The sequence below is a fragment of the Sceloporus occidentalis genome, unplaced genomic scaffold, assembly GCF_023333645.1.
Source record: "Sceloporus occidentalis isolate IW3139 unplaced genomic scaffold, rSceOcc1.0.p SCAF_1, whole genome shotgun sequence".
NCBI classification, from domain to species: domain Eukaryota; kingdom Metazoa; phylum Chordata; class Lepidosauria; order Squamata; family Phrynosomatidae; genus Sceloporus; species Sceloporus occidentalis.
The window spans coordinates 89,850,747-89,867,048 of record NW_028316981.1 but is presented as its reverse complement, the minus strand read 5'-3'; the positions used below and the strand labels follow the sequence as shown (position 1 = coordinate 89,867,048).

Below are 16,302 nucleotides of genomic sequence, written 5' to 3'. Positions count from 1 at the left end.
GTTGGAATTTTTCCTCAGCCCCAAAAAATGATTCGTTGATGCGGATATAAATGTTATTTTAAGTTAGGAATGCAGGTCTTTCTGGAAGGCCACAGATCTCTGAGAAAAATCAGTAGGATGCAGCAGTGTATGGCATCAATCAAAAGCCCTCTCCCTTTGCTCTCTTGTCTTCTCCCCCACCCCCCTTTCCATCCAGCTCAGAGCCAGCTGCAAACTGGAGGGCAGTGGCAGGGATTTGCCTATGCATCTGCCTAGTATAAAGACATCCAGCCTCCTGACAGATACATTATACAGTCAGAAAGAAGTATTTTTAGGAAGTGGTCTCTGTTGCTACCTCACATTTTTCCTTTTCTTCAGGGAAGACTGAGTATGAGTAAATTCACACTGTGAGGCATCACTTCCCAAAGATACTCAGAATTCCTTTGAATAATAGCAGCTGCTGTTTCAGTTCCACCTAGGCTTTACCTGAAGAAAGAGGCATGTATTCGATGTTCTGCACTTACATGGAAATTTAGCTGCACTTTTCACACTAATACACTGAGAGCTACACCTCTGCCTCTGTCATTCATTTTGTTCTTTGTGGTTGGTACTAGAAAACTGCTAATCTATGGATGAGTAGAAAAGAAGCGTTTCCACTGTTCAGAACAATGTTTTTCCTTCCGTATTCCCAAAGACAAATGAACATTAGAGAGCTGCCTGAAATGTTAATGGGGGTTTGACATGCTGCTTGCATGTGTTGCCCTACCACTGTCATATGTTGTACAAGAAAGACTTAAAAACTGAGAAGAAACCTTCTTGCCATACTTCCTACCGCAGACATTAAGTATTAATGTGCAAGGCAGTTCTGACATAGGTGGTTTCAAGCAAGCATGTCTTCCTATGTGCATTCTTGCACTGATACAGTGTGTTGCCTGGACTTGTGCTCCTGTTTAAATCAGGTCGGAGCAAAGAGAGTAAATTTCATGTCATTCACTTTTATTTGATTTGGTGGTGGTAGGAACTGAAATATTTTAAGGCATGTAGGAGAGCAGAATCTTTAACAGATTGATGTTCTTGTTCCATAAAATCAATTATAAGAGATTAGACAAGTATGGATGTTTTTTTGCCATTTTGGGGAAGAATTCACCCTTAGTTTGTGGACTTATTTTTCTTCACTTTTTAAAAAGGATTGCTTGCTTGTGTTCTAAGGTTGTTCTGCTGTCCCCACATACATCAGTTCTGCCTAACCTCTTTAGCTGAAGTTGATATTTTCAAAACTGGGGTGGTACTTCTCTCCAGAATGGGATGTTACAAGTTGATTAGCCTTGCCATATGGATTAAGTCTGTCTTTCCAGCTCTCCTGGCAACTAAACTGATGGAATCTTCATGGTTTGTCCAAAATCACAATCTCCTAACCTCCCATTTTCAAGAGTGGCAGAATAACCACTGAAGTCAAAAGTGGCTGAGGAACCATAGTCCACATTTTCCCTAATTTCTTGGAAGTCCTTCATTGTGTGCTGCTTTTTTCAACCGGTCACAAGTGCCTTGAGCGCCTCATAGTTTTCCTTCCTACCTCACCTTGATACCATCAATTTTTTTTCTTTGCACGTAATTCTAGCTGAAACCAGGTGTTCAGAGTACACAGGTGAAAACCACATTGGCCAAAAGCTTACCAGCTTCTGCTATAAATTCCAAAGGAAGTTCAATAAAAGTATCTCCAGCCAAGATACCAGCAAACCAAATCAGATCAGAAACTGAGAATGCAGCTAAAAGCACAGAGCCAACAGAGAGTTCAGAGACTAGCAACTCATCAGACAGTGAGGATGCAGAGCCCAGCTCAGTTGCACAGGTAAGATACATTGGGGCTGCTTGCCTTCCATGTTAGTTCCTGAAGTCCAAAGGGGTAGTAGTTTAAAAAATGGGATACATTCAGACATTCCTCTGGGGAACGTGATGTTTACCCATAGTGCTCAGTCCCATGAATACAAGCATTTAATATTAAAAGACCAAAATGAATTGTTCTTCAAGAGGCTAATTCAAAACCAAACTCTTTAATGCTTTTTATAGTCTTATTTTAATATTATGAACTACTCAAGTGTTTGGAAACTTAGTATCAAATATTTCAAGGGAGCTGAAACCTTACTACTTGTTTAAAAGAGTGTTGTACTAAGAATATGAATAAGGCTTATCAGGGAGCAGGTAAATCAATGTATGCCTTCTGTAGCTCCCAAACTAATAAAATCCTAGCCTTTAAAAGTTGTTTTCCCAAGCAAATGAGCTGTCTGAATTTATTCATACATTTTATCTATGTCATTATTTTAATCTCTTAACAATAGACAAAATCACCTAGAAAAATACCTCAGGCAGCCACAGCAGTGGTGAAAAATGCAGCAGCAAGTAAACCAAATGCAGCAGCAAGTAAACCATCAAGCAAGACAGTCTCTGTTTCAAGTCCATTGAAACAAACTCCAAAACCATCACTGACAAAATCGCCAACCCCATCAAAGAAAGCAGAGAGCTCAGAAAGCAACGAGTCATCATCTGAGAGTGAGGATGAAACTCACCCAGTTCCAGTGAGCCAGAAGGTTAGAAATCCTTGCTTTTATTTGGCCTGATGATTGCAGGAAGTCTTACAGACCTTTTATGTATGTAAAATCTCAGCTTCAGAAATGTTATCTTCTTTTGCCCAATCTTAATGCTTTAACCACAGATTTTTAGAACCTATCCTGATCTTGTTCCTCAACATGCTACTTGATTAGATTAGTGGTAAGGAATTCATGGCCCTCCAGATGATGTTAGACTTTAAATCCTATTTCTACTATCATACCTAAGAAGGAAAAATTGTGAAAGTTGCAGAAAGGGCCCCATATTTCCCATCCTTAGTTAGACTGCTAGATCAGAGTGGTAAATTTGGACTTTCAGGTGTTTTGGCCTACAGCTTTCATAATATCCCTTGGGTTATGCTGGCTGGTGTACCTGGGAGTTGAAGTCTGAAACATCTGAAATGTCACAGATGGCCCAACCCAGGGATTAGATTAATTGTACTGACTTGTTATTAGATTGCTTTCCTAATGTTTGTGTTCTAACAAAAAAGAAAGGCTGTAATTGCTCAAGCAAAAAGCAATTTTGGCTTTTCTAAAAAAAAATTAGTAGCTACATCACATACTCAATATTTAAGTCCCTATCTTATTTATCATTCAATTCTCCATCCCACTCCTTCAAGTTTGGTAGAAGTACTGGTGTTTCCTTCTCTGGCAGCCTGCAGGGAACTGTTGATGGCATTTCCTTATTAATATTGGTCTTCATTGAAAAAACAAATTTCCTGTGGAGAGCTGACTTTGAGGTGCTTTCCAGTACATGCAAAACTGAAGGCATCTGTATCTTGTTGCCGCCTGATGCATGGGCACATGTTGATTAGTGACCTATGGTGTCTTTCCTGTTGTATGTCTTTGAACTAAACCATCATTTTCTTCTCTGATTATGTTTCATGTATGTCTCCCTCTCTTATATGGTGCACCTACCAAATTAAATGCAGAAACAGCTTCAGGGTAGCACAGCAGTGGGAGGTGACAATGGTGGAGGGTCTCTCAGAGACAACAGCAATGGTACCATAACTAACACCAAAGGGGCTATTACTGCACAGAAGAAGGCAATAATAAACCACTCCTAAAGCTTTTAGCTGAAAACCCACATGATGAGAGTGTTGGAGATGAAGGGAAGGGATCTTGTGTGTAGAAAAGACTTGAAAGAGTTAGAACCTGATAAAAGATAAGGAAGAACTACTTCATTCTACTGTTTTAGTTAAATTACTAAACAGATAGCAGAATGGAGTAAAATTTGCTTTTCCTTAGGAGATCTTGGATTTGGAATAGTGGATATAGTTGTCATGTGCGTCATGTACAGGGGCTCTTCAGATTTACACTGCCTGCCATTGAGCTGTGGAGTCTCCTTCTTTGTTTTTTGGTTTTTTTAACTGAGACTGGTTGGCCATCTGTCAGGAGTGCTTTGATTGTGTCTTCCTGTATGGCAGGTAGTTGGTTTGGATGGCCCTTGTTCCCTCCTCCAACTCTATCCTGCAATAGCTGTACACCTTCACACCACTTCTTCCTGGGTTGCTCAGAAGAGGCTGCAAACAGGAATACAAAGGAAATAATGCTTCTGCTACATTGTAGTACTGTACTTCATTTCCACAGCCTCCACATTCTCTGTGAAACTGTTTATTTGACTATCTTTGGGGTCTGTAGTTAATTCTTTATCTCTATAAGCAAGATCCAGTCACTCCTGGGAAGTTCTTGCAGGAAGTTTGTTTATTTTTGGTTGTGGGGCAAGTTGCTGATACAACTAAAATGAGTCTCATCTTAAATTGTAGTTTAAGATTTTGAATATTTAAGATTAAGAAAGTGTTTGCATATTTCCACTGAGGTAGTGAAGCAAGCAAGAATGACAGTGAGAAACTTGGCTTGCATTTCTTATCAGACATTTTCAGTTCTTCCATAAACTACATCTTTGCATAATACTTGTACATGCACAAAAAAGAGACAAGGTGTATAGACACTAAATACCTAGCCCCATGTGGGATGGATCTGACACAGCCTCTTTATGTGAGGGGAAAATTGGAAATCCATGCCTTCAAGACATCATTTGAAATCATTACATGAGGCAGGCCAGAATCCTTTATTCTGTATTTCTGAATGGTTATATTTCATGTGAGTAGGGTGCGGACATAGGAGATGGGGGAGGGGGGCATTAAATTCCAACAGTTTTAATTTCAAGAACACGAAAGCATTGTAGTTCAGATCCTAACCAAGGAATATTCCACTTGTAATGTGATTCAGTTAATGTTTGATAATGCTGACATCCATTTCTTTAATCTCTTTCATCACTGCATAAAATAAAACTTATATTGAGAAGGATGGAAGAGTAATCTAATCTCCACAGGAATAGGTGACAGCTTCCCATCCTTTTGAAGAGTTGTCACTTTAAAGTGGTCAGTAACATTTCAGACAAGTGAATCTTTTGGGAGTTCAGCCTAAATTTCACTTGATCCATTGTGACTGGCATCATCTTATAGTCTTATGGATCTGATTTTATTTTATTTTTATTATTTTTTTAAATAGATCTTGTGCTAAAAAACTTTTCAGGTTATAATTTCAGTATTGAAATACAAAATACTAGTACAGTGGAACCTCGCCATACGCGGGGATCCGTTACGGATCCTGCCGCGTATGGCGATTTCCGCCTATGCTCGAGCCCCATTGTAAACAATGGGGCTCGTGCACGGCAGCGCGGAGGTGCGCGGGGCGCAACGGGCACGTGCGGGGCGCAACTGGCGCATGCGCCCATTCAACTGAATGGGACGCGCCGCCCCTTGTGCCCCGCGTGCGCCCAGCGGCTTGAGCGCGTACGCTCAAAGCCGCTTATAAAAAGTCCGCGTATGCAGAGGCGCCACTGTAAAATGGTACTTAAATGAATGCTTTTTTTAAGCATTATAATATTAACTTTAAAAAAAACCAAGCATAGCTCATGTAGTCTTTCTAGCAGTACTTTTTTTACACGTTGATCAAAAGGAAACATTAGGTTTTAACATTTCATTAGTAGTAATGGGAAGTTATCCTTAAACTAATAAGCAGTTAGTAGTTTTTGTGCAACAATTGCTTGGATTTCTCCCTTCCGTATGACTGATTAGGTAAGTTCGGACTTTCCCAACTCCCTCATGGCTATATCAGGTTCACTAGTGTGGATTGGGCATAGGATGATAAATTTGAGGTAAAAGAGCAAATCCCCCAAAATATGGAAAGTAGACTCTTCTTCCATTTGTAGCTTGTTATGGCAAAACAATGTTTTATCAGCAAAGGAAGCAATGTGTCAAAAGTAATTGATGTCTCACTAACTTCCATGCCAGCATTCTCTGAAGATGCCGGCCACAGATGCTGGCAAAACATCAGCAATAAGCTCTTCCAGAACACAGCCATATATCCTGGTCTGTCATATTGTATTCACTCTTATCACACAACATGGGACAACATTAAGAACAAAATCCTGGTATTACAGGCCCATCAGCCCAGGTATCAACCTGTTTAATATATGAAAGTTGCTCTAAAAAAACAACACTTTTTTTCTTTTGCCCACGGCCTTGTTCTGTTCCCCAGATTTTTTTTTTAAATGCAGTAGACTAGATGCTGGGCTTTTTGAAAAGCTGCTTTGATTCTGCTTCGTGTGAGGCCTTTGAATTTTCATGTAGTTCATCCAAGTATAGCTTGTACTGCTTGCTACTTGGCGTCTTTCTGTATTTTGTAGAAATATTGTTGCTTGTTCTTTCCTTTCTCATTCCCTTTACAAAATGAGCTTTTCCCCCCTCAAAAATTTACCTTCACCATATTTAAGTTCTGTGGTCCATCCTTCTCAACTCTGACAAATCAAAAGGATTTGGCATAAGGAAGTATTTGTCTTGTGTCAATTGAGAATCAATTGAGTTATTTTGAGAGATTAACCAGTTTAAACATCATGGCATTCATGGGGGTTCAGTGCTGCTTCAGTTCAGATTAAGCCTTTGTGTTTGTTTCAGATCATATTTCAGTTTGCCAAGAATTGCTCTCCTTCTGAATCTTTGCTCTGTTTAAATTTTAAAAATCAACATGCTCTCATTTCCTATTTCTTTTGAGTGGATGTGGAACCTTAATATCCTTTAATGCAATCTGCGGCTCTCCAGATATTTTCACGTTGCAAATCCCATCAGCCCTAGCCAGTATAGCCAGTATTGAAAAATTTTGCAGTCTTAACAGCATTTGGAAGGCAGGAATCTGCTCACTCTACCTTAATGTGCTCCATGTTTGTGCCAGTTTTAAAATACAGTACATACACAAGGTTAGCACTGTGAGCTGTTTGACTGACAGTAATTGCTATGCACATGGTAGGATACTGTTATAATTTGACAGAAGTTGTCTCATCCTGCTGAGGAAGCAGCACAAGTTACCTGTAATGAGTTGACTTTTTTGCACCTTTATTCCCAAGAAAATTACATCCCAAAATTACTGTAAAAAGCAGGAACAGCTCTGTCCCACTGGTACACAAACTGCTGTTTACTTGTAAAAAGACAATTTGATAAAATATTTTCAGGTCTTCTTACCAATTTGAAATTTTTTTAAAGTACATTCTGTCCTCCTTGTCCATGGATTCAGTCACCCACAGGTTGAAAATATTCCCCAAAAATATAAATTCCAAAAAGCATGCCTTGATTTTGCCATTTTATATAAGGAAATAATTTTACTATGGCATTGTATTTAATGGGACTTGAACAGTCATGACTTTGGGTATACACAGGGGGTCCAGCAGATACTCAGCAGATACCAAGGACCAACTGTAGTGGGAAAAAAGAAAAGTAAAGAGTGATGTAATGAGTTCTGTGGCAAGTTACTTTTTAAACATTGTAACGGACATTTCTCAAATACAGTGGTACCCCGGGATACGAATGCGCCGCCTTACGAAATTTCCGGGTTACGAAAAAAATCCTTTTAAAAACATTTTTCCAGGTTACGAAGGTTATTTCGGGTTACGAAGAAAAATTTGGTGCTTTTCGGCGCGATTTCACACGGAATCGCGGCTTTCGCTATTAGCGCCTATGGGCATTTCGGCTAGCGAAAGTTTCCGGGTTACGAAAGCGGCGGCGGAACGAATTAATTTCGTAACCCGGGGTACCACTGTACTGTTAAAAAGTAATTTCCAAGCTCTGGGCCGTGCAGCAAGCATAATGAGCTCTGCAGTAAAAGGGAGATCATAAAGTGCCTTATGCACAAACTAACTTGAGTGGGTGATGGGAGAGATTAGAAAATATATGGTAAAAAGTAAAGAAATGCTGAAAATATTAAGACTTCACCCTCAACAAATTGATAGTAGGATTATAATAAATTCCACAGGCAAATTGAGGGTAAGGTAAACAAAGAAATAGTGGCTGATGACCACTATTGTGCAGTATTACCTTTAGGGTAACCAGAGTGAAAAGTGGAGAGGGCTACTATACCTTCATTGGTTGTGTAGAAGAGAGAACAACCAAGTAACAAACAATAACTACTGAAATCTCTTCTAGACAAGCATTAAAGCTACAGGCATAATCTCCAGTTTCCACTTTGTCAACCCTAATTGTCAGGTGCTTCATTGCTGAAGAAAATGTGAATGTAATGCATATTTCAAAATACCATTAGATAGACAACAACACTGAATTTATGTAGTACTTGAGTGTTATCAAAACAACTTGTGCTTATCTGGTATTCAGTGATGCACATAATCTTTTAAGCTCTGATTCTTACTGCTTTAATCTTGAACATCATGATGTGTACAACTGAGACTCCTATAATGTAATTTTACATTGCATTTTTTTTAAAAAAAAGAATGTTCTGAGGGGGTTCATAAATCAATTTAAGCTATGATTATTGAAGTTATATGCTTTACTGTTTGAAATTTAAACCAAAACAACCCCACCTAGTTCTAGTGACAGAGAACACTTGTCCAAGAAGTATACTGCTTGCTGAAAGGTAGCCCTGAGTTGTTGACTGACAAAGCACCCCTGTTAAATTTGTGCCAGAAAAATCTGAAGGAGTAGCTGTTAGGAGCTATGCTTTCCATACAGGATGTTCCAATTTTAGTTAGTGGCATTTGCAGGGCCCCTTTCACACTACATAATTACAATACTCTGATTCCAGTTAGGTGCCATGGCAACATTCTCTGGCATCCTTTGTTTATTATAGGCACTGGAGCTCTCTGGCAGGCAGTTCAAAATGCCCCTCACTAAACTGCAAATCCCAGAATTCCTAGGATGAAATCATAGCAGTTAAAGTGGAAACATAGGCCCCATACAGACAGGCCAAAATAAAGCTGCTTCGGGTGACTTTGGAGGTATTCTGTTTAAATGATGCATGTATCCGAGTCCAGAAGCTGCGCCAAAGCTGTGCTCCAATCCTTAGGACTGGATCGTGGCTTTGGCGCAGCTTCCAGACTCTTGGTATGCGTGCATCATTTAAACAGCATACCTCCAAAGTATGGAGCTTTATTTTGGCCTGTCTGTATCAGGCCATAGTGCATAATTATGTAGTGTGAAAGGGCCTTGGGCCTTCCCTGAGAGGTAAGGTGTCTTACCTGAAATTGTGGAATTAGAAGTGCCATTGTGATCACCTTGGGTTCCCATTTTTGTACATTTTCTGCTGTTTTAGGATGGAATGATAACTGAAAATGTTGTTAGAGGCAAATGATTTTTTAAAAAAAAAATTAGGACAGGCCTGACGGCCTCACCAAAAGTCCCTTGAGCTGAACCCCTTTGATGGTAGCAGGGATGTATTGGCCACCTTTCGAATAGAAGAAAGAAAGGAGTGCTCTGGTGCTTCTTTGAGCACTTGTAATGGTGTACTTTGTTTGCAGTTTCCACGTGCCTGTTGATTGAAAGATTATGCCTAAATACCTATAGGAGGTAACCTATGCTATTAGATGCCCATCAATATGCCATCAATGCTTGATCTTTTTCTTGTTAAATATCAGGACCTTAGTTTTATTGTAATTTATTGTCAATGGTTCATCTTTACAATAGGAGGCTAGAGCACTTAGGAGACATCTCAAACCTGTTCTTGACTGTGACAGAAGCATTGCATTGTCTGCATATAAAAGCACAAACAGCAATCTATTTGCCAGTTTAGGAGGGTGTAAGTTTATTGGTTTCAAATACTGAGCTAGGGAATTAATGTAGAAATTGAACAAGGTGGGGGCTAAGATGCAGCCCTGTCATACTCCAACAAAGGAAGGTATTTGTCCTGTTAAATGCCCAGCAAGACTGCATTGAACTTTCAGAAAGGTGTTTTCATAGAGCTTCCGCATGAGTATCACCAATATCTTATTGAAGTTAGAAGCCTCAATTTTTCCATAGTTTTTCTTTAGAGATTGAGTCAAAGGCTTGCTTGAAATCAGTAAATGCTACATGGAGACCTTCATTGATTGATGCATACTTTTCAGAAAGATATTGCAGGATTAGACTTTGATCAACTGTGCTTCACCTATTCTGAACCTGACTTGCTCATCTGCAAGAATGTTTTCTTGTTCTAACCAATCTAGCAGGTTTCCTGTAGGTAAGAGATATATAGTTTACTGATTATACTCAGCAAATCAATTGGTCTGTTGTTTGCAGGGTCAGAGCATTCAACTTTTTTATAAACTGGAATGATAATAGCTAAATCCCAACCCTCGGGGTTGTGTGCCTTGTGGTCAATACATGTAAACAGACTTACTAGTATGGGGGCTGACTAGTCTATATTTGTTTTTAGTAGTTCAGGGGGTATATTGTCACACCCAGGAACTTTGCCTTGTTTTAATTTAGAGCTTAAGAGTCAAATTTATTTAGAGGAAACTGGGGGCCACCTTGGTAAAGTGTTTGTGTCAGACCCAGATAACGGTTGGTAGATTTCTCCTGAAACAAAGATGGTGCTGAAGTATGCTTCGTAACAGTTAGGGGAGATAAAATAGTCCACACTTGGTGTTGTTTTTGGCGAGGCATTAGAGATCATTTGCCAAAAGGTTTGCAGAGTCATTCATTCTTGATGCATTTATTAAGATTTGTCATGTTCCTGCTACAGAGAGGAGGAGGAGAGAGGTAGCTGGGCAGCCATTGTAAGTGGTGACTGTTTATTTTTAAAAAAAAAACTCTAGGAAGTGTGTGCTTGTAGTCACAGCTTCAGTGAGTCACATCTGTGAGTCACTAGGGGACGGAGTTAGCAGACTAGCTCTATATTACTCCTCCCAGAGCCGCGCACCTAACGGCGCGCAAAATTTTGTTTCTATTTTTATATCATTTTCTTTCATCCACGGAAATCTACAGCAGAGGCAGAGTTGATTGAGCTCACTGCCACAAATTGTTGAAACATCAGGGGCTTTAACATTGGTGTTTTCTGGAGGATTTTTTTTTCAGGAGGAAGCCCACAGTCCTGTTCCAGTAATTTCCTAAGACTTTTCAGTATGGACACTGACGGAACCACGGCAGACACCTGCAACACTTGTGGGATGTGTGTCTTCTTGCCTACAGAAGTGGAGAACTTCACATGCCCCAAGTGCAAGTTGGTAGCCCTCTTGGAGGAGAAAGTGCAGCAGTTGGAGTCCAGAGTAGCTGCACTTCAGCATATTAGGGAGCAGGAGGATTTCCTGGACACAACAGAACTAACAATCCTGGACGAATACCATGCAGAGGAAGATGCTGGAGCCGAGGATGTCACTTCACATACACAGGAGGCAGACAGCTGGAGGAATGTCACACAGAGAAGTAGGCCAAGAAGGGATTGTTCGGGGAGCTTGCAGCTAGAGAATCAATTCGAAGCTCTTTCCCTTATCAAGGAGGATGAAGAAGAGCAGCACGGACAGACTTCAGGGACAGAGCAGGCAAGCCTGAGAGTCCCACCCAAGGGAACAGCCGCTGCTAAACCTCGTAGGAGGCGTGTGGTCGTAGTGGGGGACTCCTTGCTGAGGGGTACAGAAGCAGTGATTTGTAGGCCTGACAAGATGTCTCGAGAGGTGTTGTCTTCCAGGGGCAAAGATCCATGATGTGACAGAGAGGCTGACAAGACTGGTCAAGCCTACTGACCAATACCCCTTCCTTTTGGTCCACGTGGGAACCAATGATACTGCAAGACACATCCTGCAGAACATCAAAAGGGATTACGATTGGTAGGAAGCTGAAAGGAATGGATGTACAGGTTGTCATCTCGTCTCTTCTGCCAGTTGAAGGGCACGGTCCAGGAAGGGAGAGGAAAATAGCGGATGTGAACAACTGGCTCCGCAGATGGTGCCGCCGAGAAGGATTTGGATTCTTCGATCATGGGCTGCGGTTCCACGAGGAGGGACTTCTTGCAACAGATGGGTTGCATCTCACGCCAGTTTGAAGAAATGTTTTTGCCAACAGTCTCAAGAACTTGATCAGGAGGGCTTTAAACTGAGTTTGGTGGGGAAGGGAGAGAATATTAAGGAAGGCGAAAGGGCTGTAGAAAATAGTCAAACAGACATAGAGGAAACAAGAAAAAAAGTGCAAGGACCCAACAGTGGGAGGCAAAAAACTTGCACAAGCAGCAAGTAAATGGAACCCGTGGTCTGCAATGTCTCTACACTAATGCACAGAGCATGGGAAATAAGCAAGATGAACTTGAACTCCTAGTACAACAAAGCAAATATGATATAATAGGCCTCACTGAAACCTGGTGGGATGAGTCTCATGATTGGAATGTGGAAATAGAGGGGTATAACCTTTTTAAGAGAAATAAGCCAAACAGGTAAGGAGGAGGAATAGCACTATATGTCAAAGATATTTACACCAGTGAAGAGATCCAGGACATCAGTCATGGAAGCCAGGTGGAGAGCATCTGGATAAAAATTAAAGGGGAGGGAAACAACAGGAATGTTATGGTGGGAGTCTACTACAGACCCCCAAGTCAGACTGAGGAATTGGATGATATCTTTCTAGAACAGATGACCACACAGTCAGAAAAGAGAGATGTAGTAGTGATGGGCGACTTCAACTATCCTGATGTTTGCTGGAAGTCAAACAGCAAAATCCTCAAGGTCTAGCAAATTCCTCACTTGCCTGGAAGAGAATTTCATTGTCCAAAAGGTGGAAGAGGCAACAAGGGCATCAGCTATTTTGGACCTGATCCTAACCAACAAGGATGACTTGGTTAATGGGGTGCAAGTGGTGGGATCATTAGGTGGAAGTGACCATGTTCTCCTGGAGTTTGTTATACAATGGAAAGGAGAAGCCAGGCATAGTCAAACACGCATTCTAGACTTCAGGAAAGCGGATTTCAGTAAACTTAGAGAAGTATTGAGGGTGATCCCGTGGTCAGCAATACTAAAAGGGAAGGGAGTTCAGGATGGATGGGAGTTTCTCAAAAGACAGATACTGAAGGCACAATTTCAAACAATTCCAGTGAGAAAGAAAAATGGGAGGTGTCTCAAGAAACCAGGATGGATGACTAAGGAACTTTCAACTGAGCTAAGTTTGAAACGGAACATGTACAAGAAATGGAAAAGGGGAGAAATCACAAAAAAGGAATTCAAAGAAATATCAGGCATGTGTAGGGGTAAAGTCAGAAAAGCTAAAGCGCAGCATGAGCTCAGGCTTGCTAGAGAGGTTAAAAAGAATAAAAAGAGATTTTTTTGGATATGTCCGCAGCAAAAGGAAGAAGGAAATGGTAGGGCCACTACGTGGAGAAGATGGCAAAATGTTAACAGGGGACAGAGAAAAGGCAGAATTACTCAGCACCTTCTTTGCCTCAGTCTTCTCAGAAAAGGCAAAGGGTGCTCAACCTGAGGATAATGGAGCTGAGGACAGAATAGGGGAATTTCAGCACAGAATAAGTAAAGAGATAGTAGAGGAATACTTTGTTAATCTAAATGAATTTAAGTCTCCAGGACCAGATGAACTACATCCAAGGGTACTAAAAGAACTGGCAAATGTAATATCGGAGCCATTGGCAATCATATTTGAAAACTCCTGGAAAACAGGAGAAATCCCAGCAGACTGGAGGAGGGCAAACGTTGTCCCCATCTTCAAAAAGGGGGGAAAAGAGGATCCCAACAATTATCGTCCAGTTAGTCTGACATCAATACCAGAAAAGATTCTGGAGCAGATCATTAAACAGAGAGTCTGTGAACATCTAGAAGGCAATGCCATAATCACAAAAAGTCAACACAGGTTTCAGAGAAACAAGTCATGCCAGACAAATCTGATCTCTTTCTTTGATAAAATTACCAGCTTGGTAAATGAAGGGAATGCTGTGGATATAGTATATCTTGATTTCAGTAAGGCCTTTGACAAGGTTTCCCATGACATTCTTGCAAACGCGCTTGTAAAATGTGGGCTAGACAAAGTAACTGTTACATGGATTTGTAATTGGTTGACCAGCTGAACCCAAAGGGTGCTCAACAATGGCTCTTTTTCAGCCTGGAGAGAAGTGACCAGTGGGGTCTTACAGGGCTCTGTCCTGGGCCCATTGTTATTCAACATCTTTATCAATGACCTGGATAACAGAATTGGGAGCATACTTATCAAATTTGCAGACGACACCAAATTAGGAGGAATAGCTAATACTCCAGAGGACAGGATCAACATTCAATATGATCTGAATAGACTAGTAAGCTGGGCCAAAGCTAACAAAATGAAATTCAACACAGAGAAATGTAAGGTGCTGCACTTAGGGCAGAAAAATGAAATGCACAGATATAGGATGGGGGACACCTGGCTGAATGAAACTACATGTGAAAGGGATCTGGGAGTCCAAGTAGACCACAAGTTGAACATGAGTCAACAGTGCGATGTGGCAGCTAAAAAGGCCAATGCAATTTTAGGCTGCATCAATAAAAGTATAGTGTCTAGATCAAGAGAAGTAATAGTGCCACTGTATTCTGCTCTGGTCAGGCCCCACCTGGAATATTGTGTCCAGTTCTGGGCACCACAATTCAAAAAGGACATTGAGAAACTGGAGCGTGTCCAGAGGAGGGCGACTAAAATGGTGAAAGCTCTGGAAACCTTGCCCTAAGAGGAACGACTCAGGGAGCTGGGGATGTTTAGCATAGAGAAGAGAAGGTTAAGAGGTGATATGATAGCCCTGTTTAAATATTTGAAAGGATGTCATATTGAGGAGGGAGCAAGCTTGTTTTCTGCTGCTCCAGAGAACAGGACCCGGTACAATGGATGCAAGCTACAGGAAAAGAGATTCCACCTCAACATTAGGAAGAACTTCCTGACAGTAAGGGCTGTTCGACAGTGGAGCACACTCCCTCGGAGTGTAGTGGAGTCTCCTTCCTTGGAGGTCTTTAAGCAGAGGCTAGATGGCCATCTATTGGGGATGCTTTGATTGGATTTCCTGCATGGGAGGGGGTTGGACTGGATGGCCCATGCGGTCTCTTCCAACTCTATGATTCTATGTAGATTTTTTTTAACTTTAACTAGATCTTTGTAACTCTTTTATAACATGAACTATTCAGGAGGTAATGTTTGCAAATTTTGCTCTCTGACACTATTTTATTAAGGATTTTTTCATGGCAACACATTTATGATCAAAGCAGCACTTAGATTTTTTGGTGTAGGGTTTGGTGTAGGTGTAACATTAGGTTTCATGCATTCTTGCAAATTCGAAATTACAGTATTTCTTGAAACAAAGTAAAAAATTGTGTGGCTGTTTCTGCAGTGGTTCTCATTGCTGGAGACTGCTTTAAGAGTACAATATTGCTGTTACATTTTGGCCTAATTTATTTGACTACTGTATTTTACTTGTATAAATCTTCTTTCAGCATCTAGGTTTAGTATCTGTGTACACTCTGTATAGATGTTCTTAGTGGCAAAATTGAGTCTTAGCACTAGAGGCAGATAATCACTTTCAAGGTGTTTACTGACATTGCAGCTGGATATGTAACATTTAGGAAACTCTGTGATGCTATAAAGTAGTCTATTGTAGGAGCTCCTATTCCAGATAGAAAGGTATATTATCCAGGTATGTCGCCATCCACACTCCCATTTAAGATTACTAAATCAAATCTGTTTACCAATTGCATTAAGTAAAGGCTGGCACAGTTACACCCCTTATCTTTCGACTGCTTCATTGGTATGGAATGGGTGGCCTCTTGTTCTGGAGAATTTTGCTGGAAACGAGAAAACAGCATTTCATCTGTTTGGCCTATTCTGGCATTAAAGAGTCCTGCCATGAGAATGTAAGTTTTGGGGTACAAGGTTGTTAATTCAAAGATGTACTCTTCTAACTTTAACCAATTATTTTTGGTCAGTTGCTGATGTCTCTCGATGGAGGGAGGCACATATTTAACTATCAGTAAGCTGATTGATCTGAAGCTGGTAACCAGGGCTGTTGCTAAGCAAAGTAAAGAAGTTGGTCTAACTATATTTGCCCCAATGCTGGTTGAAATCAGCACAGCTAGGCCTCCTTTAGCTTGAACTCCATGAAGGCTGGGTTCTGCATCTAAAGAGTATGCAGAGAACCCATTCAAAACCAGACTATCTCTTGACCAGGTCTCTTGCAGCACTATGATATCATACTTGGTTATAAAGTCCAGAAAATTAGGGTCTTCCACTTTGTGGCACCAACCAGTTACATTCCATGATAAAAGCATCAAAGATTCTTTTTGTTGATTTTGTTTCGAATTTTGTGATCTGTTGTTTGGGAAGGCTGCCCTTCTGTATTATTTATCTGATCCAAAGCTTTCTGATCGTTGGAGTATATTGGACTGGGCTTTTCAGAGGTTTCTTCTGGTTCTTTCATGTACTTAATGGCTTCGTAATCAGAATTTGGTTTG

The 16,302-nt window shown here is 40.7% G+C and overlaps 1 protein-coding gene across 5 annotated transcripts in view; it reads left to right on the top strand.

Annotated features, from left to right (window-relative positions):
• TCOF1 (treacle ribosome biogenesis factor 1) overlaps nt 1-16,302 on the top strand; it is a 65,707-nt gene that overhangs the window by 19,605 nt on the left and 29,800 nt on the right. For all 5 annotated transcript variants that reach the window (XM_089528538.1, XM_089528546.1, XM_089528555.1 and 2 more), the window contains exons 7-8: nt 1,598-1,828; nt 2,316-2,564. In XM_089528538.1, the coding sequence (XP_089384664.1) occupies nt 1,598-1,828; nt 2,316-2,564 (480 nt within the window). The remainder of the gene's footprint in view (nt 1-1,597; nt 1,829-2,315; nt 2,565-16,302) is intronic.